The 22,471-nt window shown below is 39.1% G+C and overlaps 3 protein-coding genes and 1 pseudogene across 3 annotated transcripts; 2 read left to right on the plus strand and 2 right to left on the minus strand.

Annotated features, from left to right (window-relative positions):
• Positions 1 to 868: 868 nt before the first annotated feature.
• Positions 869 to 5,737, minus strand: LOC137953647 (protein PLASTID TRANSCRIPTIONALLY ACTIVE 14). The gene is made up of 13 exons (XM_068801104.1): positions 5,501 to 5,737; positions 5,258 to 5,407; positions 5,024 to 5,161; positions 4,705 to 4,830; positions 4,301 to 4,429; positions 3,546 to 3,635; positions 3,289 to 3,439; positions 2,901 to 3,010; positions 2,442 to 2,513; positions 1,704 to 1,809; positions 1,389 to 1,586; positions 1,185 to 1,227; positions 869 to 1,089 (listed from the first exon to the last, which is right to left on the minus strand). The coding sequence occupies exons 1-13, from the start codon at positions 5,552 to 5,554 to the stop codon at positions 1,011 to 1,013; spliced, it is 1,446 nt and encodes a 481-aa protein (XP_068657205.1). The 5' UTR covers positions 5,555 to 5,737; the 3' UTR covers positions 869 to 1,010.
• Positions 5,567 to 9,913, plus strand: LOC137952748 (RCC1 domain-containing protein RUG3, mitochondrial-like; annotated as a pseudogene).
• Positions 9,914 to 12,072: 2,159 nt separating this feature from the next.
• On the minus strand, positions 12,073 to 13,909 carry LOC137953927 (myb family transcription factor IPN2). The gene is made up of 6 exons (XM_068801487.1): positions 13,744 to 13,909; positions 13,542 to 13,618; positions 13,332 to 13,398; positions 13,175 to 13,235; positions 12,918 to 12,990; positions 12,073 to 12,802 (listed from the first exon to the last, which is right to left on the minus strand). The coding sequence occupies exons 1-6, from the start codon at positions 13,907 to 13,909 to the stop codon at positions 12,161 to 12,163; spliced, it is 1,086 nt and encodes a 361-aa protein (XP_068657588.1). The 3' UTR covers positions 12,073 to 12,160.
• A 4,369-nt stretch (positions 13,910 to 18,278) lies between these two features.
• On the plus strand, positions 18,279 to 21,692 carry LOC137953605 (uncharacterized). Its single transcript, XM_068801046.1, has 5 exons — positions 18,279 to 18,441; positions 20,096 to 20,163; positions 20,259 to 20,538; positions 20,731 to 20,937; positions 21,271 to 21,692. The coding sequence occupies exons 3-5, from the start codon at positions 20,281 to 20,283 to the stop codon at positions 21,571 to 21,573; spliced, it is 768 nt and encodes a 255-aa protein (XP_068657147.1). The 5' UTR covers positions 18,279 to 18,441; positions 20,096 to 20,163; positions 20,259 to 20,280; the 3' UTR covers positions 21,574 to 21,692.
• Positions 21,693 to 22,471: the final 779 nt, after the last annotated feature.

Below are 22,471 nucleotides of genomic sequence, written 5' to 3' on the forward strand. Positions count from 1 at the left end.
TTGTTGTCTGGGTGGCCTGAATATAAAGAAGTAAAATCAAACGAGAGAGAGAGAGAGAGAGAGAGAGAGGCAGAGGCTATGAATGTGCCATGAGAGAGGATTTCTGGGGTCAACCAGCTCAGTGCAGTTGGCTGTGACTCAATGAAAAATAACCTGTCACGCGTCTACCAAATGAATATTATAGAACTAGAGTGATAAAATGAAATCTGTAGTGTTCAGAAAACTGTTGATTTGCAGGATTTGGAGTTCCCTGTTTTGGGTATCGGGGAATCTCTTATTTCTGCTTGGTTTTGATAATGTCGGAAGATTTCCTGGAAGGTGCTGCAGTCTTTAACTCTTCAACTGCCCACTTATTTAATAGCATAACGTAGAGGCCTGTTACATGAACACATGCTCACAACAAAAGCGATCGTTAACTGGGTGATATGAATTTTAATGCAAGGACATCAGCTACTGAGAAGATTCGATTGATTCCGGTGGTTTCTCTCACCTCTGTACACAATTTTTCAAATACCTGGATTCAGACTGACCTTTCTTATTGCTATTCACAACTCAGATACCCATTTCCAAACCTGCAGACTTCACCAACTGCCCGTGTGAGAAGTCTTGAATTCAGATTTCACTGTCAACTAACCAAAACAGAAACAGTCGGCAAGCCGAACTTCTAAAACTTACTTGAAGAGTGTTCGTATTGGAGGTAGCGATAAGATACAGGCTAGATGAGTCCAATACTCAGGTGCCTACTCTATCGATTAAACCTGATACTGGTACGCGCTACCCTGCTTAAATGCGATGCATACAGTAGCAGCAGCAGGATGATGATGACGCTTCTTATGCCGTGACAAAAGAAGAATGAGTAGGATGAGGAAAGAGAAGTCTGCTCTCATGAGAATTCTTTACGAAGAACAAGAAAAATCTCAAGGGATGATCCATGATAAACATATGCATCCACCTGAACCTTCTCATTGGACTATTTATATGATACAACAGAAATACTAACTCATCCCCACTTAAAATATTATTTTATCTTGATAAACATTCAAGGCCTGGATCACCTTCTCTAAGAACAACTTACGATGCAAGCGGTACCTGCAAGAATCCATATCAATTCAACATTAACCTCATGACTGATAATGAGTTTTGGAGCAAGTAAATATCTAAAGATTGACAAGGGTTTGCATTACTTGATGGCAGCTTCACGGGTCCTGCTCATTTGTGGATTTGAATCTGTTATGTTAAGAACATCAAACAAGGATAGAACTGGATTTTTTTACCATAACCAAACACCATTTTCATAATATTTGCTAACATGGAAGAACTAACTTTATGTGTACTTAGTTTCTCTACCTAAACGTATAGTATATCTGAATTGGTTACACTGTGGTTACCTAGGAGTTGCTGATCTTCCCCAGAAGAGGTTGGAAATTTTGCCAACATCTCTCCACATTCTTCTTGCAGCTCTTTTGCAGCTTTCCTTTCTGCACTTGGGATAGGAGGTAAATCCCCATCAGACCAAGTAGGCAAAGTTCGTGCAGCCGCTATGACAGCTCCATCGACAAAAGGGTCTTCGCCACCAGATAGCCGAGCTTCACATGTATCAGAGACATGGTTATTCCACAGCATTAACAGCTTCTACTAGGGATAGGCAATAAAGAACTTGATTCGTCAAACTCTGGGAATAGTTAATAAGGTGTTGCCCTTACTGTTGTGATAAAACTCCTCAGGCAAGCCAGATATATTGAACACTGATAAGAAAGAGTCCAAATGAATTTGTGCATTGCCAGAAAACTGTATTGTGCCCCAGGGGTTCTGCAAACAAATGTGGAAAATCCATGAGTGAATACCGCATCACAACTAGTCAACAAAATAATATAGCAAACTCTCTCTTAAGCTGTTAAATGATTACTTAAATGATTACAGAACATATAGGTATGACCTCCTGGGTTTCATCCCTCCAGTACAAAGTAAATCATGGAAAGCATCCACTATCATTTGAGATCAGAGTAGCTCTCGATGTCATATACATACATACATATATATATATATATATACACATATATATATAATGGACTAGGCGTGTACTTCATACCTTGTTAACATTAGACTGCTAACCAGCTAAACCAGCATATGAGTCATGGTGCACCAAGATAGTTGTTTCTTTTTAAAGGAGAAGGGCCCACGAAAGTGAAAGTGGATAAACCATTTCAATGCCATAAACAACTGACTCCATGGGTGAGATAATTCTTAAGGTTTCAGTTCATCACTTCTCCTTCCAGTGGTCCGTAAGTACAGTCTTTACAGACAAGATATAACTTGCTATCCATGAGATTTGGTAAACGTAGGTAAGGGTTTTGGTAAAGAAAAGGAACGGTCCACTTCAACAATTTCTGGGTCACACTACAAAGACTTATTCTGATCCAGGTGGGTTCAGGAGCAAGTACCGTTGATGATGAAAAGCCATATCTTTGCATTAACATGTTATTCTTCTTCCCATTCATATAGTTGAGAGTCATCTGCAAAGAGTCAAACACTAAATTTATGTCAAATCCATCATACAGGCACAATTACGCAAGATTAGAACAAAAGGACTAACAGAAGAAACGTGGAACTTCATAAGAAAGTTACACAGCTGAAGACTGATGTGAAAGTGGATTTCACTTGCTGATGCTTTTGGTGATTTTAGTGCTAAAGTCTCGAGTCCCTAACCATGTTTTGGGGTGAAAAAACAAAACCTAGTTTCTTGAAGTATGAAAAGATAGTGGCACTCAAACCATCCTCACTAAAAGTTGTTTACCATTGACATTCCAAAAAACCAAAAAACCAAAAAAAAAAAAAAAAAAAAAACACAAATCCTTAAGGCATCCATCTGGAAGGAATAGAGATGGGTTGAACTTGTGCACCTGGTCTCCTTTCCTTATCCTCTGCCCAGCATTTATCATAACCTCAAGCATGCGGTCCTTGAAACGCCAGTGCAAGAAACAGTTTGGTTGAAAGGAATGATTGAGCATATCTAGTAAAACAAGACTTCTAATTTCAGATTTTTACCAACTATATGAAGCCAAAAAACTGTTCAGCTGCTAGACTGAAGAAATGTTCTTCGTTTTTATAAGATTGGAAATGAATACGTGAATATCCAACAAACAGAACAAGTAATCTGTTCCTTATAAATAACTAAAAAGGAGACATCCTAGTCATATACTGGAACCTTAACTTAGTGATGAAATATTCAAATCTATTAAGCCTCAACTTGCTAAGAAAAATTAGAAAGTCTAAGAACAGAAAGTTTACCTGCATAAGGTATCAACATATTAGAATCTTGGATAAGAGCACCAATCCTCATCTGCAAATTGATACAACGAGTTTGTACAATGCTCATTGCCCAAATGAATCTTTCAGGATCACGGGCAAGTCTCTTTATTTTAAGAGGAACAGCGGAGTGCTGAAAGTTGGTTACAGTATCAACTTAATTAATGTTGTAACAAAGAAAGTCATGGCAATTAATTATGCACATCATTACATACAAGAATAGCATAGAAATGAATTACCCAATTCTTTTCCCAAAATTCTAGCGCACGGTGATGGTGTTCTTTCATAGTGGATGCCAGGTTTTCATCCTGCAGCTCCAAAAGGTCCTCCTGCAATGAGGAGAAAGGAGTAAGCACAATAAGTTGGAAAAATAGAAGCCACTAGAACTGGAGCAAATACAGCAGTTAAGTTAAAAGGAATATGTAGTTCATCAAATAGCAGATTTATACGAGTACAGGAAGCATTTATGTTTGACATTGGAAATGGAGATGAAATGACATACATAACAAAAATGCAGCAGCAGCAATAACAAGAAGTAAGTATTAGTTGCATTCCAGATTTCCACCAGCACACCTTGAACATAAGGTGTTTTATTTCAATATAGTATGTACATTAAATTGTAAAACTACAGAAAAGTATTCAAGTTTCAGCTACAACATGAAACCATCAAGCCACTAATATAGACAAGAATCAAAATGCATAATTAGTGCATACAACAATTAAATCAGTTTAAGAAATTCCTATAGGAAGTTAAGAAAGCAGTTAAGGTGGAAATGGAATTAAATATATGATGTACCCCCCAACCCCAATAAACTTTAAAATCAACCTAATATTGCAGCAAACAGAAGAAGGAATCATGATGTGGCAAACAAAGATGCAGCAAGAAAGCCAATAAATGAAATTTAAACATATTTCCTGGTTAAATTTGTACAGCTATACCATAAGTATCATAAAATACTAAGATATGGACGAATTAATCTTGATTTACACAAACCTTGGTAGCCAGAAGCATGCTAGTGCACTCATCTATACTAGGTAAGAAGTCCCCATACAGCTGCCAGAAGTTACCCTCGCAATCAAAGGCGTATAAGAAAAGACATGCCAATCTCAAGTCCCAGTCTGTCTGATAGAGAAGAGCTAGATTATTAAAAGGAAATTACAAGAAACATTAATTTTTTTTCTGAAATGGTGTTTAATGTTTTCACTAAAAAATAGGAGAAACATTAAACTTAAAGAAGGGATCAAGAAATCAACCTGAATCTAAGGAAAGAAAAAACCTTTTGCAATACATTTTTTTCTATTTACAGCTTAAAACAATAAAAATGAAAACAATGGTTAAATAGTGATAGAAAAACCAGAAAGCACATTCTTACATCATTGCAGAGACTAGAACATTACCTCAGGATTGGTTGAGTTGATTATATCAAATATAGGATGACCTATGGGTAGAAAGTCAGGGAAAAACATCCAGGGGAGCTTCTGACTAATTGTTATCATCAGCTCTAGTGGAATCTCCATGATAACCTGCATTTATGAAAAAGCAGACAGCGTGCTCATGTTATTGATATATTTCACACAAGTCAGAAACTTGCGTCGTATAATTTTTTTTGCTTTTTTACTCTTGCGTGACTTAAAGCGATATTCATCTTTCCCCCAATTTAAAAGTGAAGGCAATTTCGGGAGGTTGACAAACACAGTATAGCATCAATTCACTCACTCGAGCTCTTCGAAGTGGTTCAACGTCCTTTGATGCGTATACTCCGAACCCATTGGGACCTTCCTTAAATTCAACACCATAAGCTCGAAAACTACGAGCATAACCTATCTTGTAGAAGTCAGGATCGGCTGGCTCCAACTGACAACAGCGCCAAACATCAAATACATCATAAAACAGAGGCGAGAGAGAGACAGTTAAAAAGAGAGACAACGAGAATAAATTGCTCACGGGTACCTCTGAAGATGAGTCGTCAACTTGGGGAGGCTCAAATAATCTGAATGGAGGCGCCACATTCGTTGCACAAATGGGTCTTAAGTTCTTTCCTCGGTTACTCAGAGAAGAGCTCTTTGGTTGCTGCCAGCAATCTTTTCTGAAACCTTGACTCTGTTCCAGATAAGAACAAGAGAACCCATTTTGAATGAGGAGATGAAGAGGACGAATAGCTGAGAAGCAAGATACTCAGACAAAGAGTGTAACCTTTTGGTGGAGGACGGCAGTGTGGCTGGCGTGCTGAAGAGGAAGAGAAGCCATACAGACCAAAAGATGAAGAGGGGATCCAGACAGCTGCTCTCTCAGTTACTAACCACTTCAACAAAAAGACTGGAACAGAGCTGCCAAGCTCGAAAGCTTGGAGAGCACGAGCGAAGAGTCGGAAAACGTTATCCTCTTCTGCAAAAGGACGTTTCTGTTCGAAAAATGTTCATGGCCTGTTAATGTTAGTCTGCTGCGCATGGGAGGGAAAGTGTAACCATTTGGTAACATTGGACATAGCGTGAGGGGCATTAACAATTCACAAAAATCCATGGCATATGGGATTTCTGAGTATGATCAAATTTAACAGATTATCTATTTAAAAAACATCCTTTTAGATGTTATATTTTTTAAATATAAATCTAATAGAGAAATATAATTCTAGTTTCACCAAAAATATAATAATATCTTAATACTCCACACGGTGAGAAGAAGAGCTGGAAGAGCTGATCAAGGATGCACCACACTCATTTTCTACCACAAATAACGGCACCCCTCCCCTATTCTTTTCCCCTGAGATTTGGTAATGAAATTATATACACTTTCACACAAGTTATATACTAACCAGCGCCTACAACCACTCTTCAGGTGCTGTCATGGGGGCGAGGCAGCTCCAGCCAGCTCGGCCGCGGCGTCGAGGAGACCCGTTATTATCCGACCCCAGTTGCGTCTCTCCATCTCCCTCCTGATTTCCGCCTCTCTCCTATCTCGGGTCGTCTTCCTGATGCAACTAAGGGGGAGGGGACCGTGGAGGTTGGCATTTCATGTGGGCTCTTTCACTCTGCTCTGCTCGTCGATGGATTGGGGAAAAGGAGATGGGGGACGTCTTGGGTTTGGTAATGAGAGTTACGCGTTTGTGCCTACTCTAAACCCGAACCTCGATGGTGTTAGGAGTCTTGCACATGGTGGCCTCCACTCCGTGGCGCTAACTCGCGTTGGCGAGGTCTTCACCTGGTCAGTAGGTTTCTGTTCCCTCGTGATTATTTCCTGTCATGTATCATTTCTGGAAGAAAGTTTGTTAATTTTTTTTGCTTTTACATTGTCTAATATCTGTTTGATGTATCGATATGTAAAGTATTGCTTTTTAGTCTTATTCGTCGTTCTAATTATTTTCTTATTAATATGATGGCTGGAGATTTAAGCGTTTTAAGCATTTCGAATTCAGTTGCATCACATCTGCATTCTGAGACGCCTTTTTCTTTTGTGCAAGAATAAAAAGGAAAATTTTGCATCAGAAGAAAAAAAAGCTGTTGTTGGGCAGTGGATTAGGGGTGACCAAGGAAAACAAGCAGCCTTGAGCTGTCATGTGAGCATTAAGTTTCTGTTAGAGCTCCTTTGCCCAAAGACCTGAGGCTAATTTGCTTTTTCCTAATATTTTTGGTTTTAAAAGGGAGGAAGATTTTCTGCTCAGGCCTTGATAAGTGGACGGAATCCACATTTCTTATATGGACCAGCCAAAGCTCTCAGGTTGGATTGTGGCTGTTAAATTAATTTTTTATAGCATTCCATATTTATGAGGTTTTTGAACAAACAAAACTCTGTCTTACAGAGTTCTACTTCAACATGAAAAAGTGTCTCTCATACTTCACTTCAGTGACTTGTTCATTCTATTGACTAAAGTTTGCAGGGGTTATGGCGGATTTGGAGCCCTAGGACATTCAGTGTACCACAGGGAATTGTTACCGACACTTGTGATTGGTCCTTGGAATGGAAAGATCTGCCAGTGAGCAACTAGTGGGATGCATACTGCTGCTATTTCTGATTCAGGTCGGTGTTGCTATGCCTTAACTAATGAATTATCTATGTCACGCAGTTTGAGTGCTTTATTTATATACCATGGTGTTGTGAGTCAGAATCAGGACCTGACTTGGGTCTCTGAAATTCCGAGTTGGATTGGGACTAAGGGGGGGAGAACAGACGACTCTAATCTGCCCCTTGCCAAAACTATTATCAACTTGTGTACCTCTTCTTTATACTTTTCAAGGTATCATTAGTGAAAAGAAAGAGAATGGGAAAAGTTTGGTGGGGAGTTTTCGGTACTGAGATTTACTAATTCATTAAATTCATGAGATTTACTAATTCATTGAATTCACAAATCATGATTGACTTTCTATTTTCTATTTGCTACATATATATTCATAACCAATGCATGGGTGTAGGTGAGCCTTATACATGAGGCCGAGATCAAGGGGATGGTAGATTAGGACTAGGAAGTGGTGGTGGGCTAGGTGAGGGTGGTGCTTTTAGCACTCCCACCAAAGTTAATGCATTACCTGTACCTGTTACTGCAGTTGCATGTGGTGATTTTTTCACGTTAGCTCTTACATCAGAGGAGCAGGCTTGGAACTGGGGAGGTGAGTCCTGACACTGTTTTATTTCATACATGTTGCTTTTTAATGATCTCTATTTGATTGATCACTGTTACTTAACAGTTTAAAGTCAGATATCTTTTTATTTCAGTGATTACTAACATTTCTTGTTTGTTGGAATGCTAATGCTCTTGAATTCTTCTATTTACATTCACATTTTCAAGTCTCTTGTAGCATTCAAATGGTTAATTCGAAATATTAAAGAAGCATTCTATTTACTCATTTGTCATTAATAAAGGTGAGTGTGTTTGGTTCTGTTGGAGCGTGTGTGATAATAAGCTTGTCAGAAGCTCTGTATGCGTTGGGCCTCCTCTGTCTTGGATTTTGTTAAATTAATGTAGCACGTTTTATTTTATGTGCCATTCTGTTGACCTATTCGGCACCTTGTAAGTAACAAAATTTTCTTTAATATTTTCCTGCCAACTCCAATTATGAGCTTGGAAGAAGCGATAGGAGTAGTGATTGGAGACCAAAACCAGTTCCCAGTCTTCAGAATGTTCGTATTACTCAGATAGCTGGTGGAGGATATCATACACTTGCCTTAACAGGTAAAGTCTTACACGCCCGAAATAATTGCTTCACTTGGTAGCAACTCATGTCATTTCATGAGGCTTGACTTAACTACAGAATGTTGAGCACTAGATTTTATTACGTCATAACACAGTGCTTTAGGAGCACTAACTTGGCTTTTCTCCTTGTGACATTTTGTTTATACTGTATACAATTTCAGATGAGGGTAAAGTTTTTTCATGGGGCCATGGGGGCGTGGTCAGTTGGGTCATGGTTCTCTTGAAAGCCAGAACGACCCACTAATGATTGATGCATTATCTGGCGAAAATATTGTCTCCAGTACATGTGAAGGCTCATCTTCAGCTGCAATCACTGGTAACTTGTTTGGTTTAGCATATCTATGATTATGTACAAATTGCTATCAAAATGTATTATTACTAATTCTTATTCAGAATCATCTTTCTTTTTTTGTGTGTTGCAATCATGTTCATAATAGTTTTATCAAGTCATGTTCTGCAAGATGTTTGCTATCAATTTTGACTTAATGTAGCGGCCAGTTCTAGTGAAGAGATTAAATTTTTATCTGCTTTTGTATTTATTCCAGGGAATGTGTAAATATTTCAAGATAGAAAATTTTATTTCACTATCGAAGCAATGACTTACATATAATGTATGATTTAGTGTTGAATCCTCTTGGTGTTATGAACTGGGTTACGATACTTTCTTTCCAGTGGTAGCTTTTGTGATTATTCATAGTGAAGGTATAAACAAGTTTTTAGTAAGAAAGGAAAGGTAACAATAAGAGATGAAGAATATTTAAAACAAGGTCCCACAAGAGAACATTTCAAGAAAGCACCAGAATTTTTATGTTGAGAATGTACATAAACCTCTGGTCTCTGTGCTAAAAATCTGGTATAAGTGTACTTTTAGTGCTCCACTGCACGCATGTGATTAGGCTCTCTGGGTTTATTTATTGTCCTCAGGTACTTCATGCAACTAACTTTATTGATCTAATTACTGGTACCATAATTTCTTTGATCTTTCTACAGCATGTTGTTAATCATTATTCGTTGAAATGGCAGACAACTGAAAATTGTACATGTGGGGAAATTCACAGGACTGCCAACTCGGTGTTCCAGGGCTACCTGAAAAGCAACCATCACCTGTTGAAGTGATGTTTCTAATGGATGAGGAGGAGCTAAGTGAGCATCATGTGCTCGCTGTTGCTGTTGGTGCATCTCATGCAATGTGTCTCGTGTCAAGGACTAAGACCTAGATCCCAGAGCTTGTTCATGACCAAACTTACAGTCCAGAAGAACTGAACTTCATAATGCAGCTGTAAGAGCTGAAACAACTCTCACCCGAGAGTGCATACTTAACATTCTCATGTTTTCTGCAACCAGTGTTGCAGCAGATCATGTAGGGAGTTTGTTGTGAAGCATAAGAACTTTCATGATCTATTTTTTGTTATTTCCTGCAAGTCGGTATTGGTGTCCTTGCCGAAATTTTTTTCCAAATGAGTAATGGTATATTCAACTTTTTCATGTTCAATTCATTGAGATTGCCATAAAATATAGACACTATTAACTTGTAGACAGTATTTTTATGAGCATTTTGGTGGCTATCCTACTAGCAGCTCCTCCCTTCCAATTTTAGTTCCTTCTGACTTCGTTGAGAGCCAGGACGGGATGAAGGCAACTTATGCTTTAGAACAAAAACTAATGTTGACCATGGTTTGTTGCATCTTTGATACATTTGCCGAAATTAACATATTGGATGATCCTATAAAATAACGGTGGATAAACGTCCTTCACCAGTTGAAATTTGTCGAAACAGGAAAATCTAGCGCCTCTGAAACATGAGGCTGTGACAGATAAAACTGATAAACTAGTTGCGCTTCTTGTTTCAAAGGCTTTTCGTGTTCCCATTTCAGCAAATCCCAACATGTACAGTCCTTGACCATTCTGTTGTTTCATATAAAACTGATCATGTAGTTAAGTTTCTCGCGGAAACAGTATTTCTTGTCGACTGATCATTGAACATTATATTTCTCGGATAAACAAGTTACATTGTAAAGAACCAAAACCATTAGTTTCATCATGTGAGTTTTTAATTAGATGTGAAAATAAACTCAAGTCAATCCTAGATGATCTTTTCAGTAGGTAAACTACTTGTTTTCTTCTCTGTGATTAAAATAAGTCACTTCATTTCACACTTGGAGATGGATCAAAGGGATGGTAACTGGTTTAGGATCATCACGAAAGCTTTTTAACTAATTCAATAAGTGCCGAAAGCAATCAATGAAATCATCATGTGATTACCTTACGGAAATCAAGAAAAAGGGAAAGATGAAAGTACTTTCACTTCTTATGTTCTCTTGTTTCTGTTTTTTTTTATTGGTTTCCGGTGATGAACTAGTGAACAACCCAGAACAGGTAACCCGAGAATGATCACTTGATCAGAAAATAACAGAAACAGATGAATTTATTTAAGGGGAAGCGAGCTGTCTCACTGATGAATCAAGCCCCTGTTCTTTCCTGCCTCTAAAGCCGTGAAGAAAGAAACGCAGTCCCAGAGTCCCCATTGCAGAGGCAAAAGTGAAGGAATGAATTGAATAGACAAAAAAAGCTTCTTGAATAGGCAAAAGAAGCTTCCCCCACTGTACTTTCTTCGCCTAAAAATTCTGTTAAAGACCCAGCAGGAGAGTCCAATGAAGGGACAGAATCCGAGGTGGGTTCTGCTTTTGCAAATGATTTTCGTCGGCAGAAGAGCCCTATCACGCTTTGATTTATAGTAGTATTTACTCATGTGCATGGCTATGGTCTTTTTAATACGGCTGTCTTCCTTCTTCTCTCGGTATGCTCTGCACTTCCGAAAGGCAGAAGCTTCCTCGATAACTGCACGCGTGTGAGTGCGCAGTAGTATTCCTTCACTTTATCTTTTAAAGCTCTCCCTCTTGACTCTCCCTTCCCTTCTTAATCTCTCTCTGTCCAACTTGCAGCTCTAGATTTCCCTGCAACCGATAAAGGTGGCCGCGGCACCACCATCTTTTATCATAAAAGAGAGTCCTCTTCGCGGATCTGAACAACAGATGGACAATCGGGGGAGAAAGTGACTACTCCCTCAATGTTCCTCCATTGCACAAGGAATAGGTTATGCATGAAAAAGAAAAAGGAAGAGCAGATACTTCTTGTCGGATTCTCATGACAAAAGAAGCGGAAATAATTCATTTCTAGGGTTCTTCCAAACAGATAAAAACCCAGATTTGCATGGCTCCATTTGCTTAATCTGGCCAGTGTCTCCAAAGTGTTTTGTGTTGTAATGATGGGAGTAACTAACGATGAGCAACTAACTTAAAGAGCAGCTCTGCTAAAGGTGACTGAGAAGGCAACAGTACAACCCAGAAAAATAAGCAGACCCACATGAAGAAATTCATGGAGATCTTCCAGTTAGCAGCAGAGCCACATGCAGAAACCTCAGAGTTCAGAAATTGATCTTAGAGATGTAGTATTACTTCATGTCTTTCCTTCTTCTTAGATACATGTAAATGCTTCTCTCCCAAGTGAGATTTGAAAAGCTTGAACGTAGACTGTGTTGGATAATAATTTGATGAAGATTGAGTGATTGCCAATTAAAAAGAACAAGAAAAATAAAAAAAAATAAGAAAAAAGTTCCACCACCCATGTCTCAGACATTTGATACAATGATGATTCTAGGATCTTTAGACTCACCCATAGGAAAAATTTCTATTTGAAGGCAAAGCACTCCCCTTGATCATTGAGTTAATTCTATCCAGCTGAATAGGAGCTCTCCTAGGGGATGGCCTCTCAAGCTTGCTTGAAACTTCAAACTTCTTCTCCCCCATCACGTCGCCTGGTAAAATCGGTTTGGATTCATAAACATCTCCCATGGAGTCCATGTCGTTATTGGTTTCCATCCCTGCTGGTGCAAGTTGAATCTGATCAGTGTTGAAAGCATCATCCTGGGAGCCCATACAGGCAGCTGCTGCTGCTCCTAGCTCATGTAGTCTGAGATCATCAGCCCAAATTAAGGGACTCTTTCCGTTGCAGCTGTAGGGGTGAAGCCTCTTCTTGCCTAGACTGATACTGTCATCCGCCGGTAAGATGCCTTCAAGTGCTGACCGATCCATCTGTTGCTGCAACTCGAGCTGATCCCCGCCAAACAAGTGCAGGTCTTGGAGAGAAGGGAAATGGATGGGGGAACCCATTTCAACCATGGCTTGGTTTCCGATGCCCTTATAGCTGGGAGGCCCAATGTCGTCTCCTGTAAGGGTTTGACAAGCTTTCTCCAGAATTGTTTGCATGTACTTGCCTTGAGCCTCAATCCTTAGCTGGAGGTGTTTCTGCACCTGCTTTCCACAAACCCATGAGGGCTTAGCAGAAATGTACTTAAAATTTATGTTCTTGGCGCTTTGGAAAGAGGGAGGATCATGGTTTTGCTTGGGGAACTTTTGTGGGTTTTACCTCTAGTTGTTCATGTAACCTTCTCTGGACTTCCATTTGCATCCTAAGGGCTTCTGTGAGGTGAGCGTTCCTACTGAGAAACCAACAAACAGGAAAACCCAAAGCAACTTAGTTCAGCTTATACTTGTCGATCGCATGCTTTGTGTGATCAGATGATTATCTCAACATTGTCGAGCCAAAACACAGAAACCATGGAAAGCACTTTGAGAAGATTATTCTAAGAAAACAAGAAATAAGAGACTACAGTGATCGCTTACTCAATCATGCTCCGACCCATTATGCCAGAGGAAGAAGCAGCGTTTCTTTGCAGATCTAACCCTGAAGCAGACACGGTAGTTGCAGGAACGAGCTTCAGTGTCTTTGTCAAGAAAAACAAAGAAACATGTAACAACTCTAAAACCTTTTTCTAATCACCTCTCTCACCGTCTTTAATCGAGTGATCATTGAACTCCTTGTGCGGTTGCTTCCCAAGCCTGAATTTCTTCAAAAAGCAACCCAAATATCAAAACAATCAGCAATAGCAGAAGAATAACTTAAGCCAACCCCATAAAAGAACAATGAAAGAGTCTATGTACGTTAGGAAATGAAAAAGAAAGAAACATCCTTCACAGTCTGAATACATACTTGAAGATGGCTCTTAAGATGATATAGAGTGAGACCCTTTACACCCATAGCTCTCATGATTGTCTTCGGAGTTGCCTCTGCAGAGTCAAAACGCTTATATGAGAAAGATTTCGTGAGCTGATCAAACTGGAAGAAAGGAACCCAAACATATGTAACAGTATGAAAAACAAGCAAAAGGAGGATGACGAGGGGAGAGTAGTACTGTCAGGGCCTCCAAGCTGGGTCACAGCGTCAACGAATCGTTCATGAAGCTCGACAGTCCAGCGAAGGCGAGGCTTGGGGTCAGTAGTTAGTACGAGCCCGGAGTCACCCTGAACACTGATGGGTCTGTCATGTGAATTCATAGAAGGCTTCTTGGGATGGAACATTCTCTTCAGAGCAGCTCAAGAGAATTGGAAGAGATTCAAGAACAAGAACAAAAGCGACGCATTTAGGGAGGAATAGGGTGCGTTTTTGAAGAAGGAGAGAAGCTCCTCTCCTCTCTCTTTCTCTCTCTACCAGAAAGCCATTCTATGGTGGTCATCCCTTCACCTATAAAAAAAAAGCCACCGACTGCAACTCACAGCAGACCCTCCTTTGCCAAAAGATACTCAGCCCCTCGAGAGAGAGAGAGAGCATAAATGTCTTTGTTATATTATTCTTCAGTCACAAACAACCTTTCTCTTTCTTTTTTACTCTTTTGTTATTTTTCTTGTTCTTTCTTTCTAATTAGGCCGTCTTTCCATCGTATTATTCTTCTGCGACGAGGAACTTTTCCTCATTTTGAAACAGGGAAATGATCCATTCAATCATGCTTGATTTGTCCGTACTATAGCACTATTGGGTGACGATGAATCATGTATAATCTAGGGAATTTCAACCCTATTCCAGGAGTTCAATCCTTGATTCCAACCACTTGTTTTCATCTTAAAAGCTCTGGTTATATAATCCTAGACCACATAAAAGCATGTCTTCAATACCCTAAAACCAAGCAAATTAAGGTCACAGGTGATCAAACAGTACTTTGAGATTTTCTAATCAGCTCTATGTAACTTCTCACCCATACATAAGAAGAATTAGGGCTTGGGTTTTGTCGATGAACCGCATTCAAATTTTCATTCTAAGTTTCTTTGGATTAAAGGATACTAACTGAAAGCTTGTAATATATATTTTAAGAGATGAACATAACTAGGAACAGAAGCAATTAGCCATGACAAGGAAGCTCCTTTTTGCTCTCATGGTCCCATTTGTTGTGCTTTGCAATGATGATCCCAGCTATCTGTATTTTGGAAGTAGGGCAGCAGACACAAGAAAATGCTTTATGTCTCTAGCATAAAAAGTTTCCCATAATGGCTGGGGCCAATGACTAAGGGCAGGAGACATATCTAGGGCCTGCATCTCATATGAATATCTTTGCTAATCAAAGCAGTGCAGATCATGAAGATCTGAAACATGAAACTGATAAGTCATGAAATCCACTCTGGGTTGAAATGATAAGGCCTTGGTGAACATCTTCCTATCTTCTCTAAGAGATACTGATAAAATAGTGAGTCATTAGCATGTCTCTTGCTTGAAGTATGGAATAAGAAGAATTTATTTGATGAATGGGTTCTGAAAGTTATAATTGAATCTTTGAGAGAAGTCTTTTAAAGAGGATGAAAGGAAGAAGAGATATATGGTCAAGGATTCAAAACCCATTTTTACATTTCACTTAGCAGTAATTTGATAACTTCAAATCTAAGTTTAAGATACTAATCTTAAATCATCAACACTGGTAAAGAAAGACTTCTCATGGATTCTGCTAATTAGAGATATAAGTTTCTCTTTTCATAAAGACTACTTCCGTGGGGGCCATGACAGGTATGGCTACCTTTCTTCACTTAAAGTCTGCTGGAGCTGGACATTGGCTTTTGTAGAGTAGAAGATTGTCTCTCCCTGCAGATGTCATCCAAGCAATCCCATCTCAAAAATGAAGTCAAACCCATTTTATCTCTCCTTACCCCCATCACAAGGAAAAACATAGAAAAAAAGTGGTATTCAAGATGAGTAGGAACATTTTAAAGCAAAATCTCCCAATCTCTCAAAGATGAAAGAAAGGGGAAATGAGAAACACAAATTACCCAATTCCTCAAGGGAATAGATGCTTTCGTCTTTGACAATCAAAGGAAGATTCTCCTCTTCTAATTGCCCGAAACTCCAGAGCACTTCCTGGTTTATTTTACGAGAGCTTCTATTAGAAGCCTTTGTAAACCCAACAAACACATGGCAAACACATATAGGAAAAAGCCTGAAAAGGGAAGAAGCTTCTTGTTAGTCTCCATTTGAGACCCCAATTTGTTTTCCTTATCCTTGTTAGTGTAAATGAGATTCCTCGTAAGCTACTCGTGCTGTGTATCTCTCTCATTTTGAAGATGAAGATCATGTAGATGTATGAGATAAAGATGAAGATCAAATTTTCGTTTTGTTGACTAACCCCCCCTTAATTAACTCTTAGTTCATTCCAATGAGAATTGTAGCTTAAGTAACCTCAAAAAGAGGTACATTCAAGTTAATAGTTGGTTTTATAAAACCACATTATATTTAGAGGTTAAGACTAATATCTTTAAATCGGAATGAACCGATCAGTCCAACTGGGTTAAACCGGAATTGAACCGTTTTCCGATTCTTAATTAGACAAAATTCAATTTTACCTTCAAATCGGATGACTCGGAATCTAAGTGCTCCACTTGCATGAAAATGTTATTCTAAATTAATCAAAGTTGATCAAATCATCGAAGGAAACTAAACGTTAACTAGTCGATAATTTTGGGTAATTTGTTAAACCCTACATTAATCCATATAAATCCTAAACCCTAAACTTGTTTCAAGTGTGTTTTGAGAGAGAAATCTTCTATCCATACATGAACAATATTGCTTCTGTTCAAATATACGCCTGTATCAAAGTTATTTATATTCTTTTCTGATTACTTAACTGATTACCCGATTACCTGAAATTGAAATAAATATCCATTTGATTCTTCTTATTCGGAATCAGATGCCATTTATAAAGTTGAATCTTTGATACATGCAAAAGAATGAACACTTTATCAGATATTTTATCATTTTTTTCGTTTACTTTCTTAAACAATATTTTGTTCCTACTAATCGGATCCAAATCAACTAATTGGATCATGTAGCATATTTTCTACTTACCCGCCATTAGGTCCGATTACAAGTTTTGAAACCCTATTCTCAACACCTGAATCCGGATCTCCAAGTTGATTCCTAAAGTTTGACTACAGGGATTTTTTGTTGGATCCGACTAGATCCGAAAGGGATCCGATTAGCAAGGGGATAAGGGAAGCTTCAAATAGGATGGCATTTTGTGTAAATTTGTTGGCGAAGGTTCAATGGGTGCAAATCAACAAATTCATGGGATGTGACAAGGTGTGTTCCATGGTGAAAGTGAGGGGGAGGTGTTAGCTTGGATTTCAAGCACATTTGTGCTTTTTGGGGAATTATTCTCTCTACAGAGTTATTCTTTTTAGGTTAAGTTTGATCAGGTGGGACCCCTTTTAGTATAGACATGAATGTGACTGCACATTTTTTTTTCTTCCAAATACCTAATGTACATGTGAGTCATGTACAACTTTCTAGTGTAAATTTTTGAAACGGTGGTTGTAGCTAGTGCGAATAATGTCATCTAATTAAGTGAACTAAATTGATTATTTGTAATTTTGTTTAATTAATTAATATATTTACACGACGTACCCTAAGATTTTGCTCCTTCTGATTTGAATTTTTACGGAATAAACTATATGTAGGAGAACTCTCTCTCTCTCTCTCTCTCTCTCTCTCTCTCTCTCTCTACAGGAAAAGAAAGACCGATTGTAGGGTACATCCCTCCCAAGGGAAGGACTCCACCCTTCTTTTCCTTGCTTAGAAAAGTGGGTGGGTTGAAGTCTTTGAGGTCCACAGGTCTCTAGGCCGGCCGCTTTATAACAACTTGGGTTTGGGCTGCTTTAATCCTGCTCAAAGAATTGTAAACAAAAATCGAGTTTTCATAACATATTAGACAACTCAACAAGTTTTTTTAAAACTCACTATAGGGCCGAGTGGTTAGCCAAATAACTCAAATTATTAATTTAACTTAATTAACTCAAGCGAGTTTGATTGAGTCAATCCGAGTTTGAAAATTGCAACATGAGTTCACCCAAAATTTGAGTTACACAAGGGTAACGAGTCCAAATCCAAGGAGCATTTGTGATGGACCAGCAATTATCCACTAATACAGCTTAATGGATATATCTTTATGGAGCCCACCACACACTACTCTGTCTTCTCCCATTATATTTATTATTAGTAATTATATTATTTATCTTTAATTTTAATGGATTTTTTTGGTCGTATTTAATTATCTAATATTTAATATTATAATATCTAGAGAATTTATATTTAAAAATTAATCTCAAATAAATAGAGGAGGGTAAGCGTCATTTCACCAATTTTGAGGGTCTAAATGGACTTTTCCTCAGAATTGGATTTCTTGCACTGGGCGTTATCCTTAGCTTCAGACGCCAGAGAACGGAAGATTACATTTTAGGGTAATCCGCCTTGCCATCTCTTTCCGAAAACCGTTGGATTACGTATACTAAGATTGACATGGCTTGTAAGTTATTCAGTGAGTACAACGCGAGTCGAGTTAATAGGTGCTCCGCCTCGGCGATACCTCCTTTTAAAATACCGCTGCGACCATCCACAGTTTTTGGACAAAAAGGAGTTTTTTTTTTTTAATGTCGGAAAGAGATGCTCCCGGTAACCAAGGGGCCGCCCCCTGCTCTACCTCCATTGTTTTTCTCGCAGCATTACACAGTTAACAGAGAAATCTGCAGCTCCATTACAGCTCATTGCATCTTAAATTTTCTGCGATTTTGTCTTCTGGGTATGTCACTAGATCATTTTCTAGCTTGTGTTATTTTATGTTTTCTTTGTTTTTGTTTTTGTTGTCTAGTTAACTCCATGCTTTTTTGTAATTTATTAGAAAACAATAGGGTTATAAGCTGAAAAGTATCAGGCTTCCTTCGCGGGTTTCTTTGACGGTGAAATATTGTAGGTTTTTACTGTGTGTACGGACAGCTTGGATTTTATTTTGTGTGATGATTGTTTCTGGGAAGCTGAGTGGAGTTTGGAATGTCTGTGTTTTTCCTTCATATACCTGGCATTGTTCTTTAAACATGTTATGCTGAGGTTTCGATGTTAATTCCTGTGAAATTAAAGGTTTTCGCTTAAGTGCGGGGAAGCTTTGTTTGGATTTAACTTCTGGATGGGATTTCACCATCTGTTTCGAGTTTTTATTATTGAAATTTAGCTGGACTCGTTTATGGAGAAACTGGTGATGTTGAATTTAAAGGGAGGTATAAGTTGATTAACTGAAAGGGTTATTACAAGTACTCTGTTTGAGACTCCGCGCTATGATTTTCATCTGTAGTCGAAGTTGGGGTTCTCAAAAGATTTTCAGCCTTGCTGGTTCTTCATTTTACTCCCTCTCTGTTTGTTGCCTTAGAATGGGGAACACTAGTAGAGTTGTTCATAAGCCTAACATAGTTTCACCTATTTAGATGTCATCAGTTCAAATATGCTCTAGATTCAAGTAAGTAGCATTCTTTTAAAGATGTCAGTAGTGTCGACAAGGATCATCGTGCCTCTGCCTGAATGACTCATACACACCAATTAATTCTAGGAATAAGTTATACTTAACTGGAACCTAATTGAAATTCCTGTAACAATGCCTTCGCTGCACAGCATGCATTTTTAGAAAATGACTGCATAATCCTGAACCTTGACTCTGTTCTGTTGATAGTATGTCTCTTCTTTAGTCTATTCTAAGAGTTACTTATGTATTTTTAGAAGAAGACTGCAACATCTTGAGCGCCTTATTCCATGAGAGTATTTGCTTTGATTGAATGTTTCCTATTAGATAAGACTGCAACATCTTGAGCCTTATTTCATGAGAGTATCTGCCTTGATTGCCTGACTCCTGTTTGATTTCTTCGTGGAAGTACCTCATGTATTTTTGGGCATATCAACTCTTGTGTTCTTTGAGACTTTTACTTCATGTGATCTTGCTATTGTTGGAGCTGTTTGATTTTTTTTATATGTGAAGGATTCCATCAATTTTGTTCTTGTACTTTTATGAAGCAAATATAGGACCTTGCAACTATATGTTTGTGAGGAAGTGAAAGATTTTATTACTTTGAAAAGCATGAATCACTACACATGAATCACTACACAAGGATGAGTCTGTTCCAACTGTCTATCACACTGGAGTACATGGATCCCTCGTTAAGAATTTGTAGAGTGCAGACTAGGAACTTCTTTGTTTAAGAAATTGCTTCAGCATTGTTGGTTGCATCCTGCTTTCATTTGCCTAAGGGACTCATCAATCATCAACAGAGTCTAAAGCTAGCAAATTTCCTTTACCTATATTAGATTTGCCATTTTTGGCATATACCTCCAAGAAATCAAAATGATAGCCTGTTGAGCTGGTTGGTGAAATTGAGTTTTAATTTTAAAATTTTGATCTGTGGGTAATGCAGATTTAGTTAGCTCCAACATCTGATGGGCCAGTAACAGCTCTTGGACTCTAAGCACTAGCTCTGATCTGGTGAAGATTGCAAGCTCATTTGGGACTTTCCTCATAAGAAATACACACACTCTGTTATTTGAACGTTACTAAAGTACTGCATTGCCAAAAAGCAGCAATACGATTGTTCCACCACAAATGTCACTTCTATCAAAGTTACGTTGTATCACTGTTGATGTCACCGGAACCCTTATAGCATACAAAGGAGAACTTGGAGACTACTACTGCATGGCAGCTAAATCAGTTGGATTGCCATGTCCAGACTACAACCGAATGCATGAAGGCTTCAAAAGTGCATACACAGAAATGGCTAAAAACTATCCTTGTTTTGGCTATGCTGAGAAAATGCCCAACATCAAGTGGTGGAAAATGTGTGTGAAAGACTCTTTCGTCCGGGTAATAATGATGATATATTGCTGAGGTCCATGACCCAAACTCTTTTCTGCTTGCTGGTTTCCATTATGCTAGAAACGGAAGTTAAATCTGTCCAGATTGTCTTTGTTGCTTCTGCTGAGCCTGCTGGATCAAACCTGCTTGATTATGCTGTACCAGTTATGATTTATGATTCATTTATTACGTTTGCTGCAGGCTGGCTATGATTATGATGAAGAAACTTTTGATAAGGTATTCCGGCGTATATTCTCGACTTTTGGTTCTTCAGCTCCATATACCATCTTCTCAGATTCACAGCCATTCTTGAGATGGGTGCGTGCAAAAGGGATCAAAGTTGGGGTTGTGAGCAATGCAGAATACCGCTATCAGGATGTCATCCTTCCTGCTTTGGGACTGAATCAGGTGCTCCTAAATCTATTTTTCTGCTAAAGTAAACAACCTTTGATCTGTCAATGCAATGAAAGCGTGCAAGACTTTGTGTATGCCTTTGCCATGAAAGTGTGCAACTCTGTGGCAATCAGTACAGAGGCTTTCCAGACACAAACTTCTGCTAACAGAAGAATGCTAACCATTTGTGCACTCAAATTATTCAAGGAAATCAATTTGAATTGATTGCTTGAAATGGTGCTCTCAGTAAAATTCTTGCACCGTTCTTTGCAGAGAGCAAATCTGTGTCCAATTAGGATTAGACTGGGAGTTTACTTCTAATAATTTTTTTTTTTTGGAGTAATGCAGGGATCTGAATGGGACTTTGGGGTGTTTTCCGGTCTCGAAGGAGTAGAAAAGCCAAACCCCAGAATATATGAGATTGCACTGGAAAAGGCTGGGAATGTAGAGCCAGAAGAAGCTCTTCACATAGGAGACAGCATGCGCAAAGACTACATTCCTGCTAGAAAAGCCGGCATGCGTGCCTTGCTGTTAGACAGATTCAAGACACCTGATGCTGAGAATTGGCGGAAATCTGGTGCCACGGTCCTCCCAGATCTTGTAGCCGCACAGGCCTGGCTTACTAGAGAGGAAGAAGTCGTTGAAAAGTAACATCGATATCTTTCATTGTATAAAAAGGAAAAGAATATGGCGTTCTCTTGCTGTTTGATAGAATATATGTTTCATTCTTATACACAAACAATCTAATACGTGACACCAAATCCACTTATTTTAAGGAAGAATATGAAATTCTCATTGGTATATTCATGAGGATAATCATAACGATAAGAAAGTATCATCGGATGAACATATTCTTCTCTTCCGGCACGGAGTTTTGATCCACTACCAATGAGATCACCCCGTTTACGATCTCTTGAATTAGCCTCTGAACAAAAAAATCTGCAAGAGTTTCATGTAAGACGGTTCATGAACCGTCACCTCTGCGATAGACGTCGCCGGAGACGAAGACGCTGAATGCTGGAAATTGACAGATAGGTTTCTCATCCAGCTCTGGGTACCGAGCTCCAAACCTGTTGAGACAGCGAGCCATAGCCAGCCATCACCTCGTGTTAGACGCCGGCAAAACCAACCCAGATCCTCTACTGTACCACTAAGAGGACGTCACCTTCCAAGACATCTCTTCGACGCCAGAAACTGCTTTGTCATCCACTTCTGAACGATGGGAACCCTTTGTGGAGAAGAGGCACGAGACCTTCATCTGCAACTCCTTCCTGGGGCAGAAAATCACAGCCGCCGGCGACCCACAAGAGTGCAAGTTCTCGGGCGTCGCCATCGACCTCGCCAGCAACGAATACGTGATCACCGACGTCGCCATCTTCTCCGGAGCCACGAGAGGACCAATGCCCTGACCGGCTTCCACTACTGTAACGAGGCCACCTTCTTCGGTGCCGTCGGAGTGCTTATCAAACTGGCCCGATTGGGTCGGACGAGGACCTCCTACAGGTACATGGACTGGATAGTTCAGGTTCACGTCACCGATGCGTTTTTT

The sequence above is a fragment of the Aristolochia californica genome, unplaced genomic scaffold (assembly GCF_029961685.1).
Source record: "Aristolochia californica isolate CCGP_79_NKW_82.1479 unplaced genomic scaffold, dmAriCali1.0.hap1 SCAF_16, whole genome shotgun sequence".
NCBI lineage: Eukaryota > Viridiplantae > Streptophyta > Magnoliopsida > Piperales > Aristolochiaceae > Aristolochia > Aristolochia californica.

What these genes read in the sequence shown, in the direction of transcription:
- LOC137953647 (XM_068801104.1), bottom strand. Translation starts at nt 5,554, where the DNA reads ATGGCTTCTCTTCCTCTTCAGCACGCCAGCCACACTGCCGTCCTCCAC. An exon ending in TCAACTCAACCAATCCTGAG is followed by an intron (nt 4,430 to 4,704) that starts GTAATGTTCTAG and finishes CTTCTCTATCAG; the next exon opens with ACAGACTGGGACTTGAGATT. An exon ending in GGAAGATCAGCAACTCCTAG is followed by an intron (nt 1,228 to 1,388) that starts GTAACCACAGTG and finishes TTAACATAACAG; the next exon opens with ATTCAAATCCACAAATGAGC.
- LOC137953927 (XM_068801487.1), bottom strand. Translation starts at nt 13,909, where the DNA reads ATGTTCCATCCCAAGAAGCCTTCTATGAATTCACATGACAGACCCATC. An exon ending in GATTAAAGACGGTGAGAGAG is followed by an intron (nt 13,236 to 13,331) that starts GTGATTAGAAAA and finishes TGTCTGCTTCAG; the next exon opens with GGTTAGATCTGCAAAGAAAC. An exon ending in GGTTACATGAACAACTAGAG is followed by an intron (nt 12,803 to 12,917) that starts GTAAAACCCACA and finishes TGTGGAAAGCAG; the next exon opens with GTGCAGAAACACCTCCAGCT.
- LOC137953605 (XM_068801046.1), top strand. Translation starts at nt 20,281, where the DNA reads ATGTCACTTCTATCAAAGTTACGTTGTATCACTGTTGATGTCACCGGA. An exon ending in TGAAAGACTCTTTCGTCCGG is followed by an intron (nt 20,539 to 20,730) that starts GTAATAATGATG and finishes CGTTTGCTGCAG; the next exon opens with GCTGGCTATGATTATGATGA. An exon ending in CTGCTTTGGGACTGAATCAG is followed by an intron (nt 20,938 to 21,270) that starts GTGCTCCTAAAT and finishes GGAGTAATGCAG; the next exon opens with GGATCTGAATGGGACTTTGG.